At 39.0% G+C, this 27,762-nt stretch overlaps 1 protein-coding gene across 8 annotated transcripts in view; it reads right to left on the reverse strand.

Annotated features, from left to right (window-relative positions):
- The window catches only part of osbpl5 (oxysterol binding protein-like 5), a 72,559-nt gene that overhangs the window by 12,322 nt on the left and 32,475 nt on the right, over positions 1 to 27,762 (reverse strand). Inside the window, exons 3-12 of one of the 8 annotated variants that reach the window (XM_041795431.1) lie at positions 25,059 to 25,128; positions 18,601 to 18,752; positions 15,411 to 15,566; positions 15,117 to 15,190; positions 13,932 to 14,012; positions 13,495 to 13,596; positions 12,100 to 12,303; positions 10,479 to 10,563; positions 10,208 to 10,370; positions 287 to 500 (exon numbers count right to left, since the gene is read on the reverse strand). In XM_041795431.1, coding sequence (XP_041651365.1) covers positions 287 to 500; positions 10,208 to 10,370; positions 10,479 to 10,563; positions 12,100 to 12,303; positions 13,495 to 13,596; positions 13,932 to 14,012; positions 15,117 to 15,190; positions 15,411 to 15,546 — 1,059 coding nt within the window. In that variant the 5' untranslated portion in view covers positions 15,547 to 15,566; positions 18,601 to 18,752; positions 25,059 to 25,128. Of the gene's footprint in view, positions 1 to 286; positions 501 to 10,207; positions 10,371 to 10,478; positions 10,564 to 12,099; positions 12,304 to 13,494; positions 13,597 to 13,931; positions 14,013 to 15,116; positions 15,191 to 15,410; positions 15,567 to 18,600; positions 18,753 to 22,240; positions 22,481 to 25,058; positions 25,131 to 27,762 lie in introns of those variants that run through there. The other 7 variants (XM_041795435.1, XM_041795429.1, XM_041795432.1 and 4 more) reach the window with 7 other exon arrangements.

The raw sequence follows: 27,762 nt of genomic DNA on the forward strand, positions 1-27,762 counted from the left end.
AAGCACTGCATACCCTTACTAGTTTGCACTTTTTTAACATCGGAGAGACCTTCACTCTTCTAATATTTTCTTGTCTGTGTTTACATGGTTGTGCTGTCTCGTGTAGATTCATTGTTGGTCTTTTTCCTGGAAGTCTCCTCCTGGAAGAAAATTTGCAAATGCTGGTAGCAGTGCAGAATATTGTACACTAATTAATTAGCGATGTTTTGCACCTGTCATAACTTTAGGCCCCCCTATGCTGCACAGAATGCTAAAAAGTTAGCTGCAAAGATCCTTTCGTTTTTACCTCAGCCATCTCCTCTGTGCCCTGCTCCACATAGGCTGTGGCCTGTGGGCTGGGGAGCAGCTCGTCTGATTGGTCCATGTCACTCTCTTCTGTCAGCCTTCCACCGTTCTCATTGGCCAGAGTGTCCCAGTCTTCGTGAGCTTCCCGCTCAGATTTGTCAGAAAACCCGTCATGCTCCATGTGATGATTGCCCAGCAGCACAGAGTCATTTAACCTGAAAGTACCACAAAAGAAGAGAGCAGCAGGGTCACACCTATGTGAAGCAACCTCCATGAATCATATTTTCCTAAAGCTGAACCACCAATGTTTCCCACGTGGTATGATGGGGGTAGCACAGGGGGTCATCCCACCCACCTCATTTTGTAGGTTTGTTTTTGACTTTTTTTTTTTTTTGCTCTTTTGACAGTAGTTTTCAATATAAAGATGCTGAGATATCATCTCTCATCTCTTGAAAGGCTCCACTCATTATTCAATAATCACAGCAGGGGAGCTGCATGTATGAAGGCTTGTAGTTGATGAGGTAGTGTATTACAACATTTATCCTAGAGTGCCTGAGTACAGTATAATACCAGCAGCAAGCATTTGCAGAAAATCTCAGAAAGGTGCAGTATTTCTTGAGTCTTAAATGTGAGTCAAAATACCAGTAGGGATGAGTACTGAAAACCATTACCAACATGATACCGGTACCAGAACATCCGAAACCTACCAGACCAAATTACAACACAGATAGATATTTCATTTTGATATCCTGCCAACCAATGAAAGGCAAGAAATACATTATAGAATTTGTGTGATTTATGTGTTAGGTCATACCAGTTTACTTTTCTTATCCATGTTTGACTGACATCTTATAAAAATATTTCTGCAAATCATTTACGATACCAAGACAGCTTTTATTCTCCCAATGACCTTCGACACGTTTTCGCCCTTAAAAGTATAAATTCAGGGACCACCAGCACCATATGAAAAGCATCGATTTAGCACCATTATCAGAAAAAACCCAGACGATACCCAACCATAAATATCAGCTTTATACATGTTTTCCTTCAGAGATGTTACAGTGCTCATAAAAAAGTATTCCTCCCTTTGGATATTTTCCCCTTTTTTGATTTTATGAATAAATCATGGTAAAAATAATTTGGTTTTTTCAAATGTAAAAATGTAAATGTACTTAATTTATATAGCCCTTTACAACACCCCACAGGTGACCAGTGCTTTACAAAAAAGCATTAAAATCCCAGCACAACACAAATCCATAAAGTAAAAAAAAATAACACCATTTATAAATACAGACTAAAAGGATAAAACACTCACCACACCACTAGGTATTAAAAGCCACCCTGAACAACAAAAATTCCAAAAAAATTCTTAATGTCAAAGTGAAAACAGATTTCTACAAAGTAATGTCAATTAGATAACAATAATTAATGTAAAGTAAGTGACTGATATATACTCACCCCCTTCAGGTGAGTATTTAGTAGATGCACCTTTGGGTGTAGTCACAGCACTGAGTCTGTGTGGATAAGTCTCAATCTGGCTTGCACAACTAGACACCGCAATTTTACTCCATTCCTCTGTGCAAGCTCCATCAGGTTGCACGGGGAGCAGCCTTTTTAAGATCCAGCCACAAATTCCCTTACAAAGAACTTTTATCCATCCATGGAGTCTCACACACAGGTTCAGATTGTAATCATTATTCAGAAATGTTCAAGACACTGTAATTATGTACAATCACTCTTTACTATAGAACTATGTATAAAGAAAGTATTCCCATTCTAGGTTTGTTTTAATTAGCTAATTTTGCCATTTCTATCAGTCCTAAATTTGAACAGAGGCCACATGTATAAAGCTGCTTATAGTCCACGTGTTTTAAAATATCACAGTGTAAAAATGTGAGTGGTATCCACTAAAAAAGCAGTGTGGAAAATGAACAAATTGGCTCCTTATAATACACAGGAAAGAAAATATTTGTGCTTGAAATATTTGGGGTAAAGACCTCCAGATCCCCCTTACATGATGGTGGAAACAATAAATAGCAAATTAAATTTCATGCATTGATCATCAGGTTGTTGCAGAAGAAAACAAATAATAAAAACATAATAATAATAGGCTTGGCTAGTGAACATAGAATTTGTGCATTTAAAAATGCATTTGGTTGTTCTGGTCAGTAACTTAAAAATAAGCCTTAATATCAAAATAATCAAGATCTTGACCTAACCATAGAAAAATCACAATATGTTCTATAAGTATCCCCCACCCCTAGCTGAGACAAACTTTTTAACCACAGATAAGGAGCAATTAGATGGTTGAATCTTAATAGATTTATCCTGGTATAATTACTCTTATATGTGTGGAGGCCGGAGGACTTTTTAATGAGCATCGTCAGGCATTAAAACATGGGTAATGTCTCATGACATTACAAACATCTTAGATAATTTCACTTCAAGGCTGCCAAGCTTTACTGATCTCCACTTAAGAAAGGGTTTTAAAAAACAGCTCATTCACCTTGTGAGAAACACAAAATGTCATCAGGACTCTAAATGATTTTACATATGTTAAATTTGAAACAGTCTATTATATCATTTTCCACATGGTATAAAGAACCCACTGCATCAGTGTTTAGCATTTACTTGTATCTGCATTTCCCCGCACTCTGTCCACCAACAAGGTCATGTGTAGATTTGCATGTACTTAACATACACCCCAACATGTAAAAGTGCTTGTTTCTTTAGAGAGAAGTAAATGAACTATGTGTATGCGCACACAGATTTGAGAGATAACAAATTCAGACTGAATCCTGTGCTGTTTTCTCATTTCCCTGATGTAGAAATTTGTAGTCTTAACACATCAAACCCAGATCTGTCAGGCTCTAATAACCACCATAAAGTTCAGAGGAAGAAAAATAGGAACAGAAAGAAGAAAGTCAGGCGTCAGCTTTAAAATGGACAAAAATGGAGAAGCAGGACTGAAAGAGGGGGAAGAGGACAGTGTGTGTTGGAGTGGGGGATGAGCTGAAATCGATAACAAAAAGGGAACATCATGCTTCAATCTCAGAGCTATTTTATAAGTCAGACAGTAGACATCTGTGTTCTCACATCCTGAAGCAGACTCTAACACAATCAAAAATGACTGAATCAGAAATCAAGAGGGACTCATCATCATATGACAGATATTTCAGGTTCTTTACAGTTAGAATCTAAACAATTGCACACAAATACTCAAAAGAAGGCATTATGGTCACAGAAAATAGGGAAAAGCTGTTATCTGTGACACCTACTGGAAAGGAGTTCAATTTCCATAACGCCTGAGGGCTCGACAGACCAGGGCGATCACATTCCTGAAAACTCAGTGAGACGCTCACCAGCCAGTCGTGTTATATATTAACCAAACACGCCCTGCAACAGTGGCAGCTGTCCTACCTTGAAGACAAACAGCAGAGAGACAAACTCTTCCACAGGAATCAAAACAGCTCAGATGACCAGGGCAGATCCAAACACAGGTCCTTGTCTCCTCTGCTCTTTCTGCGTCTTTGTTTTAATATCTTGTCACTTAGAAGCGCAGTTTTGTTCACTGGACTCCAGCATGCCTCTTTCCTGAATGTACGTGTGTTTCTGTGGGTTTCAGTGAGTGTGTGTGTATCTGTTTATGTTCGACAGCCTGGTTGCTGCCGTCTCTCTCTGGGTGGTGTATGGTTCTCATTCTATTCTATCTTCCTGCTCCTCTGTCAATCATGTGATCATGTGGGTTGCTGTGATTGGCTGAGGGGGGGAGCAGAAGAGGAGGGTGAGATGAGGATGGATAGCTGGAGGGAGGGTTCAGTCATGGAGAAGGTAAGGGGAGGAAGGGGGTGGGGAGGAAAGGGATGTAAACAGTATGTAACAGGGATGTATGTCTCAGGAGGAAGAGGAAATTTAACAAGTGGAAAAGTACCAACATTAATAAAAGATGATGCATATGGATCCTCGCAGGCAGGAGCCCCTTTAGTTAACATTTATGAAAAGGAACAATCATTGTTTTGAACGTTGATTCTTTGCTGCATTTGAAAACATTTGGGCTATTGGTGTGTGAATTTTAGCCTTCAGACAACATGAATTAAGTGCAATTTAAACAAAAACACCTTTAAATGACATTTAAATGGAAACAGCATTTACATCCCAACTACAGTGCACATTGTTATTCGATCTGTGTAGCTGTAGACATAAACTATGTTTTCACTGTAAACCTCTTCATCATTTTCATTTTTGTTTTGTCACATTAAAGCATATGATACATATAGTAACCTTTTAAATTTCTTTGTCAGGATATTCACTGTTAAGGCTTCAAGAATCTATATTAAAATGTGGCAATGTGCTCATGAAGCTGCTTTCAAGACGTTTTGGGGTGATTTACACCTTTACTGACAGGACAGCTGAGAGAAACCACCGCTGTGTCTAAAATCACAATGTCTTCTCTTTAAAGTGCATTGTCATGTGCAGTGCTGTCCAAATTCTTAGTGAGCATGATCATCCTCTACATAGTGGATTCACTTTGATCCACAAAGCACTGTGAAAGTAAGTACAATGGTGGTCATTGACCAGTATATTGCATTAGGACTATAGTCAAACAAAGAAAGACTTGGTTGACTGAGATTACACCCACGCACTAACCAGCTGATTGGTCGTTGGAAATAAATACAAAATATTTTAATAAAAAGAAAAACTGCACATTATCTCCAGAAAAACCTGATAAGTGACAGTGTCCTTACTGAACCCTCCTGTTAGTCTAAATTAACTTATAATAAACATAAGCTATTGGCAGCATAATAAATCTTTTTAACCTCATTAAGTTGCACTGAAACAACAAAAATGGACTCATAGCATGCAGCTGCCATTATTCATCTGACTTCTGTGATCAGAGCACATGTGTAGTACACGTGTATGTAGAATTATATACACCTAGAAAAACTTAAATGAAACATGATGTCATACATTTTCCTCTGAGAGACACAAAAACAAGGAAGTCATTATGAACACAGCTGAAAACAACAAACTCAGAGGAAGTTTGATTTGAACTTAACATTCAAGGTAATTCAGCAAGTGCTTGGTCCTACCTTCCTCTTCTTTATTGTGTTTTATAATTGTAACCAGTGTTTAATTATTATTGTGTAATAATAATGTAACAGATGTAATAGGTAGTAAAAAGAGTAGGCTAGAAACAGAAGACTAAGAACGTCTGCTGGATGGCAGGGACCAGTAAATAAAGACCAGTAAAAAGGGTATTTGAAGGGTATATGTGTATTATACAAGTTAAAGGTGCAAATGGGATCCCAATATTTACAACACTGTAGATTTACAATACAGTTCAAGAGTGTGAAAACTCAAAAGTCTCTGACGAATAGTTCAATCAACACGCAAAAATCCTAAAGTCCTTCTTCCACAAATGTGAAGCAACGTATCATAACCTAGTCCGTTATGTTTATTGTTTAGGGTAGATTGTCCGAGAGCGCATAGATGTCCGAGGAGTTGTAGGTGGATTAGATGCGTAGCTTCGAGTTGGAGGGAGAACAGAAAGGCAGGCAGCACAGCCTCCTACCAGACCATGGATAGTTGCACACAGAACAGGGAACGGGGTCAGCTCCAGGCCGATTTCACTAGCTCGCCATCACTTTAACCCTTTCATAGGGCACCTGGCCTGTAAGCTGCTGTCCCTTGACTTCTCTCCCACACAACTAAAGGAAAGGAAGTCAGGGCAGCTTAAACATTTCCTCCAAGGGGTGTGATTGGATAACTAAGAACATGTGAACCTGTCATGTGGTGTGCATATGGGAGGTGTAGAAAACCAGTACCGGATTAGAATGGAATGGATTGGATTTCATTTCTTGAATAGGTGGAAAACTAGCACTGGCCTACAGGGAATGGATTTCAACAGGGAATGGAATTCAACAGGGAATGGAATTCAACCCAGGGAATGGAATTAAACCCTGGGTTACATAATCATGTGATAGGAAAACTACACAAGACTGGAAAAGTTTAGGTACAGAATATTTGACATTTTCTGTAAATGCATGATAGTTTTGCTATTTACATGCCTGTCCTCTAACAAATGGATGTTTTTCCTTTCCCCCAGCTGACAAAAAGTGAATTACTAGACCAAATAAGTGCATGCAACTTTCCTTTCCAGTCAGATAACCTTAGCGTTCTTTATATAATATCAATTTATTACACTGATAAAGTGATTTCATTGATCTAGTTATTTTACTTTCATTTTGTCATGAACCTGAGGAAATCTCAGTTGTCATCTTGAACCTGGAAACAACAGAAAAATACAGTGCTTAACAAATTTATTAGACCACGACCCAAAGTAAGATTTATGCCTCAGCTGCCCTAAATGAACAGCACTGGTAATTACCAAAATCATTTTTTATGTTTCTGCAATGGTTAATACACCAGCATATTGAAGCTCTTTAACCCAAATGATATTTTTAATGCAAAAATATAATTATTATTGTTATCCATGAATGTTCAAATTTACTGATTTATAAAAAAACTGAAAAATTAGTAAAGCACATTATTATTTCTTGATTAATATGTCAAATTAGAGTTATTTACTTGCATTCCTGAACAGAAAAATGAGTTTTAGTGGTTGAATGTTAAGCTTGATTCATTTCTGACTTCTAAGAGAAGCCCAGTGAGCCAACTCAAATCTGGGTATAAAAAGGTTAATTCAGTTTGAAATTCCTCATTCCTGTTCAAAATGGTAAAACAGAGAGAGCTCGCTGAAAATGAAAGAGTCCACATTAAAACACTTCATCAAAATATTTATGTTTTCTCGTTTTCATGACAGGTGGTCTGATAAATGTGTTAAGCACTGTATCTTCCAAAGCCAGCAGGTGAAGTTGTGTTGCTAAGTGGAGCTAGTCACTTTCAGGGATTGACTTTCCTGGCTTTCATGGGTTGGCTTTGTTTTGTTGGGGATTGGTTGACATTTGCAGCCAGTTCAGCCAGACAGCTGAAGGCAATCCATTGCCATCCACTGAGAGGCATTAGACAGGCAATGCTGTGAGTATTTTATGGTATCATAGAGATGTTAGACATTATATTTCATAGGATGTGGTTGGAATATGTTTGTGTGATCTGTAGTTTTATTTCATGTGTATGTGAGATGCAGTTCTTTTGTAGTAGGCTATATCAAAAATGTAATGCGTTATATCTTTATTTGCAGTTTTCACTAATATGTTAATGTGAACAAAGTTCAGGAAATGACAGAAACCTTACTACGACTCCATCTTCATTAAAATTGGTTTAGCTTGGTGTTAAGTCAAGAGTTTCTTCACACTGGAAAAGAACACTGCAGAAGCCTTGGTCTATTGTCTTGACCTCCTCAACCATCCTGTTTCTGTTCCTTCTCTGCTCCACACCAGCTGATCTGAGGTTCTGCTTTGATACTAACCTCATCTCCAAGGGCTGAAGGCACCGGTGATGCTGTATCTTCCACAGAGTGTACTCATCTGCGGCTGAGATCCTCAGGTCTGTCCTGACCCCCAGGACTGAAGCTGCATCAGCAGGTGGGGTTATAGTAGGTGGAACACAGGGCACCTCATCATGGTCTGGACCTCTGTTTAGCTCTTCATTTATCACTTTACCCTCCAGAACTGAAGCAATTGTGGAGACTTCATCTTGCAGGGTTAGGAGAGCCTCAGTCTGAACCTGACCCTCCAGGACTGAAGTTTTGTGCGAAATTTCAGTTGGCAGGGTTTCCAGGATCTCTGCCTCAAAGCCATTTCATTTTTTCCTCAGAGGCTCTTGGGAGTACATCCTGCGAACCTCTCCCTCAATCAAGTGGACCATCTCATCTCTGAGTGCCCTGGAGAAACTGACTGGCTGGTGTGTTGGTGAAAGAAGAGAGAAGAATCAATCCAGTACAGCTTTGGTGACCCTAACAGCTGCTGTGATGGCATGGTGCAAGAGGTGTCTCTGTTAGGTTTCCAGAAGTCCTGAATAACCTTTGGCATGTCCATTACTACCTCCTCCAGGCTGCAAAGTCTGGAAAGAGGAACCTTCTGCTGCCGATCTGCCAGCTTCTTTGCAGACTATTGAGCATTGCTATAAATTTTGGGATGCTGGAATGCCAGAGACTTGTCTTTTGTGAGTCCAGCAACCTCTCTAGCCTCAAATGCCACATCCTTCATCTGCATATTGGTGTTGACATCGCACACCAATTTGAGCAGTCTTCTAAACGGTTGTCCAAAAGTGTTCTTAGTTGTTGTATGGTCATTGTAATTCATTGCATGGTTGTATTTATTCCTGTGGCATACCAAAACTAGCATCAAGGCATACGGTGTGCCTTGCTAAACCAATTGCAAAACACTGCTGTAACAGATGGTAAAGTTAACGTGTGCATTCTAATAACATGATAAAGGGACTTAAGGACAGTACATGCCTACGAGCAAATAAAACAGGCAAGAAGGCATGAATGCTGATGATTTATGTTATGGCATCCATTGCGGAGTACTGCCTATGTGTACTAAATTTTTATTGTGATCACAACCGGGAAGTAGTGGATGGTGAGAGTTGTTAATGGCATGCAGCTAAGGGCCGAGGGTTGGACTTGAACTTGCAGGTTTAGCTTTGAGGACTGTGGCCTCTGTATAAGAGCTACCTGCTCTATGAACTGAGATAAACCAGCACCCCTTAAAGCCACATATTTTTAAGTGTTATACAGATAACATAAGACATGTTTTTAGTCTTACACACTTTCTAATAGATTTTCCATCCTGATAGAATAAACATTATGTCCAGGAAAAAACATATTAACAGCCTAACATGCTATACAATTGATAAAAGAAATATAAAATAGCCATGCTTAATTGTTCAGATAAAAACAGGATGCACAAGTGGCACAGAGCAAGGACACATCACATGATACTCATTCTGCTCCAGCAAAGGAAGGAAATTCATACTGAGATGTTATGATACATGTCCATGCATAATACAACCCCCCCCCCGTCCTCACACAAACTTCAACATATAAGCATATGCAGTATATACATATAGGGAGGCCACCCAACAGCATTATTGTCACGAGCGAAGTAGCTCAACAAACAAAGGAAAACAAAACAGTGACAGGCTAATTTTATCACCAGCACAGTAAATTTAGAATCCCTCTTCAGGCGGAGGAATTGATATTCAAGGAGAATTTAGCTTCAACAGACAGAGTGGCTTTGGTTTCATCTTCCTCTGAGATCAGACACATTGATAGATGTGAAAAAGGGATTTCAAGGCTGAAAGTTGCTTTTAGTTTGTAAGAATGTAGGGACGTGCTGTTGAAAAGTTATTTTGATGCATTTCTGTCACCAAGGGAAGAAGCTTGTAATGCAGAGTGGTTTTCACTTTACATTTTTCAGTCTTTTATTTTAAAGGTTTTTTGTGCTTGCACCTTTCCTTCTGCACAAATGGAGAGAAAAAAAAGCTAATTATTTTTTAATACAAGAGATATGGTTTTGACAGCAGCCACATTACTAATTCATTCAATCTTGGTGTTGGGTATAAATTTTGTGCCGATGTCTCATCATGGAAGCAAGTTATGTTTTAAATCAGAAATATGTGTAAAACGAATCATCTAAAAAGAAGTCACAATGATAAAACAGCCAACTGTTTTTTGTTGTACTGACAGCTTAAGTCTGAAACTTGGGATTTTTTTCAGCTGTTTTTCTACATGGATGACTACAGATATGTAGAATCTTTTTGTTTCAATCTACCATGTGGGATTGTCAGTTGTTTGTATAAGAAATGCAGCATAATTGTTTTCGGTGTGAAAGGAAACAGCTTTCTGTTTGCATTGGCAGGAAGACTGTGATCACAGAAGACTAACGGCTGATAATTAAGGTGGAGATAATTGATATCTGAGACGCTCATTCTGCATATAAATGAGTGTAGCACTTACTGTAACAGCTCAGTGTCAGTGAGCGCCGTAGACTGCAGCAGGTGGAGAATATGGGACGACTCTGAAGTCGTGCTGATATCTGCCTCTCTCCCTGCTTTGGCTGTCAGCTTGTACAGACTGGAGCAGCTGAGAGCCAGCTCCAGGGCATCCATCCAGCACCGACCTGGAGAGATAGCAGCATTTTTAGACAAGGGAAGGAATGATCTTATAATTCATTAAAAGCGCAACCATGAATACTTTGTGTAGAGAGACAGGCACACATAATCCTCACCATCAGACTCAGATGCTGCTCTGAAGATCAGGTAGTTGCTGGGTAGAGGCTGTGTGATGGAACCAACGTTTTCTCCTTTGGGACCCTGAGCATATGGATAACACAGTGAGTAACGCTTCATACCACTTTAACATGTTGTAGCAACAGAAACAAATGGATTTTACCATGCTGTGAATATAATGAAAGAGGACTGCAGATCTACACCAGATGAGGAGTAGAAAATACGAGTAAAGATAAACTATTGTCAAATAAAACATCCTGCAACTAATTGCACTGAGAAAAATATAACTACATCTAACATGGTTTTTATAAAAAAAAATTTCAGGATATAAATTGTTTATTTTTCTCATCATTTGAAGGCACTTAAGTCACACTTTAAGCCACAGTTAAAGGAGCATTTTCAATGCTTATTTAGTGCTGCATAAAACAAAATCAAACAAAATGAATTTTACATTTGATATTACAAAAGACATAGTACTTTGTGAATAATCTCGTAATGAAGTCAGTTCACTTACATCACTAAAGAGTTCTTGATTATCTTTAAGAACAGAACGGAGAATAACTGATTTTCTTGCCATTTGCACTAACACAGAGAAATACAGGTGAATAGCATTTTAGATCTTTGGAGAGCAAAAAACTTGGGAGAAAGCACGTTACCCTTATGCAGCACCCAGGGCACCATTTCAAACACTTTAACCAGCAAATCTTTGCCAGAACCTCACTTTGGTGATTTTACGAATATTTTACGAAGAGTCCTTCCCCTTACAACACCACTAAGCTCAATCTACAAAATGACAGTGAGCGTTATCTATTTTTTAATGCGACTGAGAGTAATGCTGCCTTTTGAAAGTGCAGGTGAAGAAATGAATCACCATACCACAAGTAAGAGCTAATTAGCTAACTAGTTAGTGAAGCCAACAATTCTCTGAAGATTACCATCAGTTGTCACTCAAAGTCAATGTTCTGGGACAGTGCTGTGAGATAAAAGGCTGTAGTATTTTGATTGACTTAGTCCAATATATGATTGTAGGATTGAGAGAAATCTGTTCAGTGCTACAGTCTACTGTAACCTAAAGAGAGAACCCATGTCTAAAGCAGTAATCAGCAATTTGTTTCTTTCTTCCTGCTTTCCCCATTTCTGTCTTGGGTGAAATTTAGCAAAAGTAAAATCCAGCTTGTCTCCTCTACCGTTAGTGAATCAAACTAAAAAAAGTTTTTTATTGAAAAATACAGTTGAAGTACTTAGGTGGCTACTGAGAAGGCAAGTGAGCAGCAGTAGGAAGTGTGCGACATCATGTGAGAATATGAATTTGTGTACATCAGCCTTAGATTCAGCTTTAAAGAATATCAAATATGGAGGAGCAGCAAAAAAAGCCAATATAAAGAAGAAGAGACACAAATTAAAAACAATCTTAAAATAGATTAAAAGTGATACTGTATTTGAACATTTATAAAAATAAGTTCTTGTACAAAGAGTACTTCACATCTGGAGGGTTTTTTTACATTCTGTCACTGCATATAAAAGTATTTCCACAGTCATGACTGCACTTCATATTTTTGCACTCTTTTTTGTTATTACTGGGTTTCTTAAAAAGTCAGTAGCCCCACAAACATCTCTAACCTTGACAGCCCAGATGGATTTGTCCAGGGGGTGGTAAAGCTTAAAGCAGAATCCGTCCTTCTTTGAAGGTCTCTCTATCAACTTGCATGCACTGAGTAGGATGGTGCCCACCCAATGGTCTGTTTTTGGGGTCTTATAGATCAAAAGAACTCCAGGCTTCAGGGCGCACCACAGCTTGGTCCAACTCTTTAAAGACCCACGGATCTGAGGAAGAATGAATGTTTATTATTTTTGTAAGCCATTATCTAAAGAAAAGTTTCAACAAGATATTAGGCAAACTTTAAGTTTCGTAAATGTAGAATTTTAAACTGTTAGTTTGCAAATGATGGGAATGCCTTTTACCAAAATATGTAAATGAATAAGGATAAAAGCCTTAACATTTAATAAGGCATTATTTTTCTGAGTTTTAGTGATATTAGTCAAATTAATACACATTTATGTGCTCTACAGTACATTTGGAAAGTAATCAGACCCCCTCCATTTTTTTGTTTTTTTGCAGCCTGATGCTAAAGTCAAAAACAAAACATTTTTACTCTCATTAATCTACAATCATTACCCAAATGTAGGGTAATGTAGATAATCAGGTTCTTGGTTACCTCTCTTACGAATACCCTTCTCCCCTGATTGCTCAGTTTGGTTGGATGACCAGCTCCTGGTTGTGCCAAACTTCTTCCATTTGAGAATTATAGAGGCCACTGTGCTCTTAGGAACCTTCAGTGAAACAGAACATTTTTGGTAGCTTCCCCAGATCTGTGCCTTGAAACAATTCTATCTCTGAGCTCTGCAGGCAGTTTCTTTGACCTCATGGCTTGCGTTTTGATCTGTTATGCATTGTCAGCTGTGAGGCCGTCTATAGAGAGGTGTGAGCCTTTCCAAATCTTGTCCAAGCAATTTCATTTACCAGAGGTGGACTCCAATCAAGGTGTAGAAACATCTCAGAGATACAGAGAAATTGGAGAAACCTGAGCTAAATTTCAAGGGTTTCTGCAAAGGGTCTGAATATTTGTGTCAATGTGATATCAGTTTGTTTGTTTTTTAACAAATTAGCAAAGATTTCAAAATTTCTGTTTTCACTTTGTTATGATGGGGTACTGAGTGTAGATCAATGACAATAAAAATGTTTTTTAACTGTAGCATCAGGTTGCAAAGTAAGAAGACTGAAAAATGAAGGTTTGAATACTTTCTGAATGCACTGTGCAGAAGCTAGTCTTCCAAGGGTTTAATCCAACCTGTGCCTTTTTTTTTTTCAGATGTCATTCCCCAATGGCCTTCCCTGATTTCCAACCCTGTTCATTGTCCTTTCTTCTCCAATTAAAGGTAAAAGGCTAAAACCAAAAAGAAAAAGGAAAAAAAAAGAAAAAAACATTTTTTTTCTCTAAAGGTACACATTCACACCTTTAGCCAGTTAGACATGATGACAACACTGGGATCCTTCAGTGCACTGAACAGCTCCTTAGCTGCACGTTTCTTCTCTTGCCTGTAATTCTGCTTTTGGACCTACAGCAACAACACATGAATGAGTCATCAGGTACAGGTCAGACGACTGATACTTAAAGACCAACACTAGGTGGAAGCAGAGTCAAACAAATGCCAGCAGGCATGCTGGCAGAACATTCAGTTTAATAATTGTTTACGTGGCGGATTATTGGTGACACAGGAGTAATCAAAATGACACATAAAAACATATTAAAATAGAATTTAAATGCTTAATTTTCAATTATTTATTCATTAAACTCACTGATGTTACTGTTTTAGAGCTTAGGAAGACAAAGGACTTGATGAGGAGTATAATAATGTACAACATTCAGTAAAACCCCTTGATACTTTCATACCTTAAGAGACTCCTTCCTGGCCAGCTTCTCTGTTGGAGAGGGGCACTCCTTCTCAACTCCATTAAACATCCTGGACTCAGACTGGAATAGGAAGGTGAGGAGAGTAGGTGGTCAATAAGGGGGATAGGGAAAAAGAGAAGAGACCTGAGGCTGTTACGTAAATGTTTAAATAGACATAAATCTAAAGATACAAAAATATGTCTCTTGGGTAAAATTAGAGAAAATATCTGATATGCAGCTACAAAGCATTTCAAACGCACATCTCAGATCATATACAAGGTAAAGCCAAACAACAGAGTGATTTCTTGTAATGTAATGCCTTAATAGGAAACTAGTATGTCTTTCTTTGCACTTTGGACACCCTGTTATTTAATTCTTCCCTTTTAGCAGATCTAATCTACCACAGGTTCGTATGAAGCTGGCATGTGGTCCCTATAATCAGGATGCAGCCTGACAGACCGTCAGATGTGGTGTTGTGACCACAAACCCACTGACTTCCTTGGTCAGACTTCAAGGGGGATCATCTGTTTGATGGTCTCTACAGATCAGTGAGTAGATATTAGAGACTTAGTTCTTATTTATGCTGTTATTTTACCATTATATCTTATTATATAACCACTTGTTTGATAAGAATTGGACCAAAATTACTCAAGATATTATTTAGACAAGCATCATAAATTGTGGCTACCCTGTATAAATGAAAAAAAAAAATGCTTGTTTGAGGCTGTGCTTCATTCCTTATTGTCCCTTAAGAGTTTAAGGATGTAGGGAAGAAAAAAGGGCAAAACATACAGCTGCATTTTTGAATTACTCTTTTATCTTTATGATAGGCAGTACAGCAGTACACAGCAAAGCAAGAGAGTATAAAAGACGAGACAAGATAACATTACTCAGTTAATTCTTGGAAACGTTGACCGGTCACTCCTCATACCCATCACTCAGAGAATGGAGGAGATTTTTAGACGAATACAACAAAGGCAAGAGAGCAGCATCAGCACAATTAACGTTTGGGTTGCCATGTACAGTAAATGGCTCTTGTCATTGATGCATAGTTCCCACCATGGCTCAGGGTTCCACAACTTTTCTTTATTTCAGTTTTCTTAATACCTTTTCATTCCAAAAAGTACATCTCATTCAAATCAGTGAATCATTAAAGAGCTGCCCAATCAGGAGCCGTGGTCTTACCTTACTGCCTGGTGATTGGGCAGGACTAAGTTCATTACTCAGCATGGAGAGGCCGTTCCTGTCTGTGTCACTGCCTGGTGGGAACCCACAACACTCAGTCACATATTAATGAACTCAGTGAATAAACTTGATGACAAACAGTAGCAGCCCAAAGCAGCTAATAAGCTGTAGCTGAGGTTTAAGTAAACAAAGCAGAGATAAGTATGCCATCATTGCAGTCACTAAAAACTATGGTATATCCCTCCTACAACATCATACCATTGATACATCACATTTGACCTTATGGACTTTTACCTGGGCTGAGGTTGTAGAGGTCGTTATCTCCTCCATAAGACAGGTTCCGTGTAAGGGAGCGGGGGTCAATTTTAGGGGGTGAGGTGGCATTGGGGCACAGAGAAAACCTCCGCTGGAACAGATTCTCCTCCTTCATCCTGACAACCTGCTCGTCCTCTGCAGGGGGGAGGAGCAGAGAGGGAGGAAAGGAAGGGAGGGGAGACAGGGGAATGGAATAATGATAAATCTTATTAGGACAGCCATAAAAGATTCTTACATGATGCATTTCTTAATCTAAGTTTAACACTGAAAAAGCCTGAAGTGAAACCTTTGGTTTTTTCCTTCCTTCCTTCTCCTAGTGTATTTCAGTCTGGGCCCACCCTTTCCCTCCTCTAACACCAACAAAGCCCGACTATACTGGACATGTTAGTCTGTCCATATAACAGTGCAGTGCATGGCAGTGTCAAGCAGTTCAGACAGCACATTGTCAATTTATGTGTGACGGATAGCAGTCACGCTGCCTACAGAGACCCACTGTCCATTATCACCCACACCAGCATCATACCACTCCTCCGCCCTTTCTGCTCGAAAAAAAAAAAAAAAAACACTGCGTCACCCTCAACAGTGCTGCTTCTTTAATCATTCCTATGATAACCACAGTGATCCAATTCACAGCCCCAATTCCAAAAAAGATGGGGCGCTGTGTAAAATGTACATAAAAACAGAATGCACTGATTTGCAAATCTTAAACCCATATCTTATTTCCAAAAGAAGATACACACATCAGATGTTGAAACTGAAACATTTTCCCACGTCATGAAAAATATTAGCTTGTTTTGAATTTGATGGCAGCAAAAAGAAGTAGGGACAGGGTTGCTGCAGTGTTGGGAGAGGAATGTTGTCCCATCCTTGTCTGATGCAGGATTCTAGCTGTTCAACAGTCCTGGCTCTTCTTTGTTGGATTTTTGTTTTATGATGCACCAAATGTTTTCTACTGGTGAAAGGTCTGGACAGCAGGAAGCCATTTCTGGGCTTGTCTACTGTGAAGCTACACAGATGTGATGATACTGTACAGAGTTTAGCGTTTTCTTGATAAAATATGCAAGGCTGTTTAGATGGGAGCACATGTTGCTCTGAAAATACACTTTTGATCACTGATGGTACCATTTACTTTTCTGGCCTTTTGTTGCCCTTCCCTATTTTCTTGAGATGTGTTTCTTGCCATTAAATCCAATAAGCTAATATTTTTCATGAATTGGTAAAATGTCTCGGTTTCAACCATGTTTTAATGTTTTAATTAGGCCTATTAATATTAAAGCTATTAAAGCTAATGTTGCTAATATTAGCAAAGACGCTTACAACGACACGAGATCAAGCTGTAACGTCAAGCTACACCCACGCAGTCCAGCAGACCTGGATTTGTCCCCAAAATGAAAACTTATAAGCTAACTAATGCGATCACTAATGGGTCGCCAGAGACTGCAGACCATGGACATTGTTGAGGACAAGGGGCTTCAAGACGTCATCCAGGTCACCTCGGATGACCCGTACCACAGAACACCTACGAGAACTACTGTCAAAGAATCCGTGAACTGTATAACAGCTTAAAAGGCTACTGAAGTGGAGCAGCTGGCCCGAGCTACATTTATTACACTGCCGAGAGACCACTGGACATCAGTCAGCAAACACAGCTACCTCAGGGTAACAGCACACCTGATCATTTACTTTACAGCATACAGTATTTAGTACCTGATGTGTCTGTCTTCTGGGCTCAGTTGCACTTTATAAATATCATTGGTCAGTAAATTAAGACACTCTGATTTACAAACCACAAATAAGTTTAAAACTCTAGTTTGTTGAATATTTCTTTATTTAAACACCATATTAAACTAATTTATCTTAAACAAAAATGCAAGTACATTGTAGTATTTTGAATGTTAGATTATAGAAAATAAAAATAATAATAATAATAATAAAATAATAATACATTTTTTTAGTAAATGCACTTTCAAAGTGCTGTACATAAAGTTAAAATAATGAAAATAAACACTTGATAATAAGAACATTTAAAAATCTAAAAAAATTACTAAAACTTAAGGAATGCTGTGATTAATCATGACTATTCAACGCTAATAACCATTCTAATGTGAATAAAGTACAGATTTGGATTTGTATATCATTGCATTCAGGTTTTATTTTCATTTTACACAGCAACCCAACTTTTCTGGAATTGGGGTTGTAATTATGAGATGCACATCTCTGCGCACAAATGGGGACAATCATAGCTGCTGCAGATTTGTGTAGGATGAAGCTATGGCTCTGGAGCCTCATGTTGTCATTGTGCTATTCCTGATTTCCAGCTGTGAGGGAATTAAGACATATTTTTAGGCCACAATGCCTGCATAAATAAGCCGAGAACAAGCACAAACATACCAAAACCCAAAACAATCACTATGGAAATCTGCAAGTGTAGGAACATAGCTGTGACAAGAGTTTATCTCCTGTGAATCAGTGTGCTTTCTTGAAAGACATGTTTTTCTCCTTTTCAGTGGGAAAACAATGCAGCACCTGCCCTTACTGTGCCTGTTTTCTCCCCTCTCTTGCACCATGTTTTTCCTCTACTGAGCTATGTAACTATTGACAAGTACCAACCTATTAATAGCATGTTATTAACAGCCGCCTAAGGTCAGTGCTGTTTCCAGACAGATCGTTGTGCTCATTCAAACGAGTGGTGAGCCAATCATAGCAAATCAGAGCTGATGGTATAACACTGAAGTAAATGGAGCGGAGCTGTTACCACCTGGGTCTGTCTGGACGACCACTCTGAGCTGTGCTCTGATCAATATAATCCCATTCATTTTTCTTCAGTGCACAAACACATACAGTAGACAAGAAGACCCTCTGACTCCCAGCCCACGGAGCAGTCTCGCCTACAAGCCCTCCATTACAACCTCAGAGAACAGCGTGTTACATAAAATTCATTCATAGAGTCTTTTCACAGTCTGATTCATCTTTATAACTCTCCCACATTATTCAACTGGAGCATGAGGGAAGTGCACTGTGTCAACATGTCATACTGATGAATGACAGAGGAGGGTTGACACTGCATTAAACTAGAAATCAAAAAGCACATACAGTTCTAGAGAAGTCTTGGCACTTTATAAGCTGTACCCACCTTCTACATATATGCACACATTAAAAATACACTCACATCCGTATACTCATCACACCACTCCCTGCTTTCATCCGTTTTCGTCCCTGCCTCTGTGACTCATTCCTCCATCCTTCCAACTCCCTTCTCATTTCAAGTCTCTTACGTGCATTTCTTCCTCCTGCACTCTGCATCTTTGTCCTTTCAAACAACTGAGACATAAGAGTGAAAAGGTAAATTCAATCTTCTCAAAAAGGAGCCTTATTTGTCCTTATAGAGCAGAACTATAAATAGCATTCCACTGCTGCAGTGCATGTGTGCATGTGTAAACCAGAGGTGAACCTTGAGTGTGGTGCATGCTGTATGGAAAACAGCAAGTCACATTACACAACAATGAATATAGTAATGAGCTGCTTAAGTTTACTGGGACGGATGCATGCAGAGAAATCATACCACTTACAGTACAGGGCCCTGAGGCGGGTCAAGATGTGAGCAGGCAGGCAGGATAAACCAATCACAGCTGCAGGGTGGGACTGGTTAGGAAGAAGACTGTGTGTTTGAGCTTATTATGCAGTCTAGACTGCTCATGGGTGTGGAATCCACACACACTCAATGTGCTACGTGTGGGCCTGTCTGCTGGGCATAAATGAAGGCCGCACCAATAGTGTGTGTTTGTGTGGGGATGACGTAAGTGTAAAAAGCGAGTGGATGTGCATACGTGACTCTATGTGTGTCTGCCATGTTGCTGCAGACTGACAGGAGAATTACACATGTCCATGATGTAGAGCCAAATGAGGGAGAAAAAGAATGTTGCGACCAGCTAGTCTCAGCAGCAGTGACGGTGCAGGCTGCATTCAGTGTGCTGTAACCACAAACAAGCATCTTGTGGTCTGACATAGGAATGATGTGGTCAATTTTTTACATCCAAATAAATGCATTTTCAGTGTGCTTCATGGAATGTAACTGAGGGTCATTAAACATATAAATTAAAGAAAACATTAACACAGAGCTCCCTAATATCAATGACCTGGTTCAAACTTTATTTACTTTTATTTATTATCATCAACTCCTTCAGAGACCAAAACACACTATACCAAGGCAAAAAAGCTAACAGTAACATTTGACTCCATGAGAGGTCTGTCCATGAGTCTGTAGTAACAGTCACTTCATCGACATGCTGCTCTTTCCTCATACATCTGCTCTACTCTTGTAGCTGTTGTTAGCAGTGATTGTGACTTTTACAATGGCTTGTGCAAACAACATCGTCTTGCTGAATCCCTCTTCCACAAAATACAATGTGAGCATATCTCCTGGCACCAATTTTGTTATCACCAGGCTTTTCCTCTAAACTTTTTTATCATCACAAATGATATGTGCCAACCAGTGCTAGCAGGCTAATGTTGTTTTTTGCCTTTAGAGTGGTATGTTCTTTTAGAGTTACCGTAGCTGTCGTAAAGCAGTTCTTTCTGTAATCCATCTCACTGTGTTATTAAGTCCAAAGCTGTGACTGCAGAAGGTATATGTCTATGAACCATTTAGAATTTCATTTTTTTTTTTACCATGTATACCAGTGCATCTCAAAAAAATTAGAATATCATGAAAAAATTCAATATTTTTTGTCATTTGTTTCTAAAAGTGAAACCCATACATTATATAGACTCATTACACATAAAGTTAAGTATTTCAAGCCTTTATTTCTTGAAATGTTGATGATTATGGCTTACAGATAAGAAAACCCAAAATTCAGCGTCTCAAAAAATTAGAATATTACATAAGATCAATTTCAAAAAGGATATTTTCAACAGAAATGTCACACTTCTGAAAAGTATGTTCATTTCTATGCCTTCAATACTTGGTTGGGCCTCCTTTTGCATGAATTACCGCATCAATGCGGCGTGGCATGGAGGCGATCAGCCTGTGGCACTGCTCAGGTATAATGGGAGCCCAGTTTGCATTGATAGCGGCCTTCAGGTCATCTGCATTGTTGGGTCTGGTGTCTCTCATCTTCCTCATGACAATACCCCATAGATTCTCTATGGGGTTCAGGTCAGGTGAGTTTGCTGGCCAATCAAGCACAGTAACACCATGGTCACTGAACCAGCTTTTGGTACCTTTGGCAGTGTGGGCAGGTGCCAAGTCCTGCTAGAAAATGAAATCAGCATCTCCATAAAGCTTGTCAGCAGAAGGAACCATGAAGTGCTCTAAAATGTCCTGCTAGATGGCTGCGTTGACTGTGGACTTCAGAAAACACAGTGGACCAACACCAGCAGATGCAATGGCAGCCCAAATCATCACTGACTGTGGAAACTTCACACTGGACTTCAAGCAACATGGATTCCGTGCTTCCCCACTCTTCCTCCAGACTCTGGGACCTTGATTTCCAAATGATATGCAAAATGTACTTTCATCTGAAAAGAGGACTTTGGACCATTGAGCAACAGTCCAGTTCTTTTTCTCCACAGCCCAGGTAAGACGCTTCTGATGTTGCCTCTGGTTCAGGAGTGGCTTGGCGTGAGGAATGCCACATTTGTAGCCCATGTCCAGGATTCGTCTGTGCGTAGTGGCTCTTGATGTGCTGACTCCAGCCTCAGTCCACTCCTTGTGAAGCTCCCCCAAATTCTTGAATGGATTTTGCTTGACAACCCTCTCAAGGATGTGGTTATCCTTTATGCTGGTGCACCTTTTCCTACCACACTTTTTCCTTCCACTCAACTTTCTATGAATATGCTTGGATACAGCACTCTGTGAACAACCAGCTTCTTTAGCAAAGACCTTTTGTGACTTACCCTCCTAATATAATGACAGCCCCACTTAGTACTCGAGTACTCATTACCATTCCTAATGTGAACCAACCTCCATGACTGTGTTCACATGGACTTGATTATCTGGTTTCTGTCAGGTTTTTAAAGTATCCTGGTTTCTGTTTGTGAATTATACGCTTCCAGCTACCCGGGTGTGCCAGTATACTGGTTTTGCAAAACCTGGTATACCTAGAGAACTCCAGAGGATAATGGGATACTATAACATGTTCAGTTATAATTCTTCAGCCATGAATGAACCATGAGCTTAGTTTACTATGAAGAAAGAGAATTACATCTGTAAGCTGTGGATGGATAGACGACACTAGGTAGGCATCCTGCTAAGTCTACCATACATCCCAAGCCTGAAATGTAGAACTGTCAACTCCTCTGGTAAATAATAACAATAATCACCTTGTATTCATAATTATTTAAAACATAAAGTCATATAAAGCCTATTATTCTGAGACCTCTCACTTTCTTACCATCTTCTCAGTCTCTTTTCTTCAGTTGTTTTGTAATCTGTGCTTAAGCTAAGGACAGGTTCTTAATGTAAATAAGATTATTTTCTAAAAGCCAGCTTCCATATAATTTCAATTACTTCTGGAGAGGTATGGCAAACAGTTTGAAAAATTAAGAGGAATATGTCTATTTTGTTAATGTGTATTGATTAGGACCTTTCTTTCCAAAAAACACAAAATTCATGGATAAAGTTTCACAGATGTCTGGGCATACAGTATATGATGTCATAATCAGAAACTAGGACACTGGTGTATACATGTATACAAGGATATTAATAACTAGGTTTCTCTGTGCGCATGTAAACACAGTATCCCGGAATTTGCTCAAAACCCAGATAAGGCTCACAACCGGGATAATGAAGTCCATGTGAACACACTCACTGTCTCCTGTCAACGGACTGATATCAGGCTGCACAAGGAGGTTTGGATACCTTCATCTGGATTGGTTTGAGAAAGCAGATGCTTGCTCATAGTGGCATGCGTTAAAAACCTCCCTGTCATCTGATGCTATCCGCAGTGGTGTGCCTGGAAGAAAAAAGTGTGGCTTATTTACATCTGTCCAGCTTTGCTGGTTTCTTGTTGTCTTGAACTGAGCTGTCATTTCAATCCAACCAATTCCCACAAGGTTTATTTACTAAATAGTATGTGCAGTGAAGCCACTGGTAATATTAATTAATGGGGGCAAATTAGCAATGAGCTAAGAGGCAAGCAGTGCCCCTTTATTAGCTCATTTTGCCATTAACCTGCATAAAAAGACACATTATTTACTATCAAAGATCAACTAAGGATCAAATGATATTGGCTTTTTATGGCTGATATCAATACTGACTACTAATATCTTATATTTGGAACTGATATGCATTTGCTATGACAAACAAAATATACATATACACTGCCTGGCCGAAAAAAGTCGCCACCTGGATTTAACTAAGCAAATAGGTATGAGCCTCCTATTGGATAATTACTGCATGGGCGATTATCTTTCAGCTGGCAACAAGTTATTTAACCCCAGCTGATGCAATGAGTAACTTCTCATTTCTTAAACAACCATGTTGAAAGACACATCCTGTGGTCGGGGAGAAGATGTTAGTCTGTTTAAGAAGGGTCAAATCATTGGCGTGCAAAAAACGCTTCAGTTTGCTAGGGAGCAGTAAGATTGGACGCTGGAGGAATGGAAGAAGGTCATGTGGTCTGATGAGTCCAGAATTACCCTGTTCCAGAGTGATGGGCGCATCAGGGTAAGAAGAGAGGCAGGTGAAGTGATGCACCCATCATGCTTAGTGCCTACTGTACAGGCCTGTGGGGGCAGTGCTATGATCTGGGGTTGCTGCAGTTGGTCAGGTCTAGGTTCAGCAACATTATGTGCCCAAAGAATGAGGTCAGCTGACTACCTGAATATACTGAATGACCAGGTTATTCCATCAATGGATTTTTTCTTCCCTAATGGCACGGGCATATTCCAAGATGACAATGCCAGGATTCATCGGGCTCAAACTGTGAAAGAGTGGTTCAGGGAGCATGAGACATCATTTTCACACATGGATTGGCCACCACAGAGTCCAGACCTTAACCCCATTGAGAATCTTTGGGATGTGCTGGAGAAGGCTTTGCACAGTGGTCAGACTCTCCCATCATCAATACAAGATCTTGGTGAAAAATTAATGCAACACTGGATGGAAACAAATCTTGTGACACTGCAGAAGCTTATCGAAACAATGCCACAGCAAATGCGTGCTGTAATCAAAGCTAAAGGCGGTCCAACGAAATATTAGAGTGTGTGACCTTTTTTTGGTAGCAACTTTTTTTTGGCCAGGCAGTGTATGTGACAAAAGTAAAAATGGCATATAAAAAAATTAAAGAAAATAAAAAATTTAGCTCTAACTGTCAAAATGAGAAACAGCACAGAGAAACACTGTAGCAGAAGGAAACATCTATTTGCTGTACACTCCCTATGCCAGTGCCACTCAGACCTCAGCATTGACTGGCTTAAAAGCAAAATGGTCACTACTGACTGTTGTATGCAGGACATTATGTGAGACAGTAGAGAGTGAAAACAAAACCACAGGGGGAGACACACCTTACAGTGGAGCCAAAGAAACAAACCTTTTAATTAACTGAGTTTAGTCATGTTTGAAACAGAATGTTAAAAAGATAATGGTATGTGAGACAATCATGTTTGCTATCTGAATTAAAAGAGGTCAGAGACTTACTCTGCTTCCCACAGATTTTGTTCTGCAGGCTCCATGCTTTTGTGTATATGATATTTGGCACAAAAGTAGTGCACTCATAGTGTTGTACATAACTTGTTTATCTCTTCTCACATCCAGGAGTGTTGAAGTCCCTTGTTATCAAGAGATGTCAGTTTGTAAATGAGCAGCAGAAATTGCACATTGAGGTTCTACTGCTTCTCCAGGCCTTCAAGTAGCACACTGATTGAAACAGTGAACAGACGATTATGCCAGAACTGCTTCAAAAATGTTCAGTTGTCAAGAGATCAAATGACTGATCAAACCTGACTTCTATATGTAAATATGGATTTTCAAATTTAGATTTTTGGAAAAAGAGCTAACTTTAAAACCAAATGAAAAATAACTGAGGTGTTTCCATGTAAACAAATGAAATAAAGATTGAACTGCCTGGGGATAAGGAGCTTAGTGTTGACCTTTATAGAGAGAGGAGACTGTGTGTAATAGAGAAGGTGCAGTTATAATGGGGAACATTACTTGACAGCACAAGGACACTTGTGTATCAGATTAAGCATTCATTGATGACGGTGTTATCTCGTGACCTAGCTAGGACAAACAGTGATAGAATGGCCTATACTCTCACTTAATTAAGGGGAAATATTTTGTTTCTTTTTTTTAATGTGTATATTTAGTGTAAAGTGAGAAAATGTTAGAATGTCAGAAAATTTAAGCCCCCTCTTACTGACCTTCTATAACAACAAGACATAAAATTGACTCTTACAACTCAGCTATTCACAGTACCTACAGATGGCAGGGCAAAGCTTACAATAACTTCATCTAACGCAGTCATTCCACACAGACGCTAGGCTAATATTTACCCAGTGATAAGAACTTCTTGTGGGAAGGAGAAGAGCAAAGCCAGTCAATAACACATTCCTGTTACACATTAACCTTGAACTACGTGAAAAGGAGCAGATACAACAATATCAACAAAACTCATGACCAGCAGTTACCTTGTGGAGGGGAAGGCACTTGTCTTGCTGTCACGTGGGGCATGCTTGTTTTTAGTAATCATTACACCAACTGGAAGGAAAACAGAGGGAGTAGTTCACTGCAATGGAGCAAAGTGACATGTTCAAACCTGTATAAAGTTAATATGCTTCACTGAGTTAACCAGAAAAATCTCACAACTTAACAGCAGATATGCTCCAGTATAGTAGAGTAGGGATTGGCATTTTAAGCAAAGTTACTATTCTAAAGTCACCCCACCTCCACTTTCTTGCCTCATATGCAAACAAAACAGAGGTTCATTACCTTCATTAGCATTTGAAAGCACCACATAATGATAAACAGACTCTGAAGTAGCACAAAGGGAAAAGGAAATACACTTATGTGCAGAAGTGGTAGAATGGAGTTGAAGACTATGGACTGAAGGGATAGAAAAAAACAGACAGACAATGAGGATGATTAACATACACTCCAGTGATGAATGATCTATAAACTGTGCTGCAATAATATAGATGGGATGCACATCTTTGTTTGTTAGTTTGATGATAACACATAATGCAATTTGCCTTTAAGAGGGTACCACATTTAGCATTAGATTACAATTGTTTCTAACCATTTTGTCTCACTTTGACTTAGTGTTTTAAAAAGCTTGAAAAAACATCAACCCTGTGGTGTACAGTCAAGCTTTCAACACCCACTTCTTCAGAACAACCTGGGCTTTAAAAATATGTGTGCTGAAGTAATATCACTTGAATTTCAAAAAATTACGGAACCAGAAAGACATAAAAACATGGAATGTAAATTCAAACGCAAAAGCTTTGATGTGTGACGCACAGTAAACAATAATAGCTAAGATTTCTATTTTGCACAAACCTGCTCTCCCATCTCTAAAGTGGACCAAAATTGAAAAACTATGATTCTTTGACAGATATCCTAAAAAATATTCACTCAAAAAAAGCCCTTCCGCATTTTAAAATTTGCAGAGGCCATGGTAGGAAAACACTATGGTGGCTAATGCTAGGCTAGAGGCAGAAACAATCAAAAAATAGTTTACAAAATTGATAAATAGATGTTAAGTATTAGAGTTACTTGTGTGGATTTAATCTTTAAATCCCCCAAGTTCCAGGCTCGCAAGAGAAATGTCTGTAATGGCACACTGGACGGCTTCTTTTAGGAGAAAAGTAAGTGGCTTTGATTTATAGTTTAAAGGTTATTTAACTTTTTGTGACCTGGGTCTCTTAATGTCGTGTATGACAACGTTGGTCTCAGGGGATAACAATGTCAAGGAAAAAGATTGTTTCTTATTAATAAGAGATGCTAAGTCAGTTAATTCAATTTCTAATATATTCCTTATTGTTCAAAAATCAAGTCCCATCCCTATGGTAGTAGTCATAATTAGCCATTTGTGTCCCCTTATTAAAATCATCTTATAAAAATAAATTTGTTTCAAAACACTAACTTTACCCAACAGTTGAAACATTTGCACATACTTTGCACTGAAACAGATGAACACACGGCATTATGCTGGTTTCCAAAAAGGCTCTAAGGATACTGCAGCCTAGTATTTTTTTAACCCCCAAGGGGAGATGTGAAGGTAAACAATCACACTCATTGATTGTTGAAACAGCAGTCTCATGCTTCAGTGAATGGAGGGAGAAAATAATCATAAATTCTAAAACCTTCACATGCAGTATGCCTTTTTAAGACTCAAAATAAGCCTCACCCTCTCAGTTTAATAAATATAATCTATTGAAATATATTATGTTTTTATAATTACTCTTAATTTAGTCTTCTTCTAATGATTTTCTCGACATAAACTAGTGAGCAGACTGGTTGTAACAGACTGTGTTGGTGCTAAAGTGGGATAACAGTTATCAGTCGTTTTTAAACCAGTGAAATCATGGTTTAATACTAAAACCCTCAAGAAAACGTGTCAACATCAGCAAGGATATAAATACTCAGTACTTGATTATCCTGAACCACAGAGATTAACAGCTGTGATTTACTCACTGAGACTAAGCAGTGTAACCAGACCGACTTTGTGTACTAAGTACAGCTTGTTCTCTTCTTTATCCAGTACAACATATTGTTTTTTTTAATTCATGTTCAGACATAAAGAATGCTTTTTTTAACTTTCAAACAATGTCCAATAATCTTACATTACACAGCTCTACCCAATCTGCCAACACTTCTGCTATTTGCAGCAGAAAATGTCAAAAGGAGTTTAAGTTCCCTGATTTAGCTCTCATGCTGGCCCTTCACCCTCTGTCCTTGCTGTCATTCCCTCCTAACTCCCTGCAGCTGTATACACACAATCACACAGCCATGTTGAAGAGGTCCTCAGTCTTAGACAGTAAAAGGTCAGTTCAGACCAGACAAAACCATTTTATATTAGAGCTATGATTTTTTTGCCACCAGCCAGCCAGCATTTGCAAATAACAGAAGTATGATTGCGAAAGCCTGATGGTTTGAAAGCTACAAGAGAAAAAAAACACGTCATGTGGTGTTAGCCCATTTATTGTTAGACATCTATCTTTGTGAGGACCCCCCCTTGTTTCTGTGGTCAGCAGCAATGCAGATGAATAAAAGTAATCTGGGATATACAATGCTTGAGGAGGCTTCATTACAAATCTTCTGTCATTTGCAACTGCACTGCCAGGAGCTATATGGGCTAATATTATTCATATTAATAATTCAACAAGTCCTCCA

Source organism: Cheilinus undulatus, linkage group 9 (genome assembly GCF_018320785.1).
Source record: "Cheilinus undulatus linkage group 9, ASM1832078v1, whole genome shotgun sequence".
In the NCBI taxonomy this organism is placed as follows: Eukaryota; Metazoa; Chordata; class Actinopteri; order Labriformes; family Labridae; genus Cheilinus; species Cheilinus undulatus.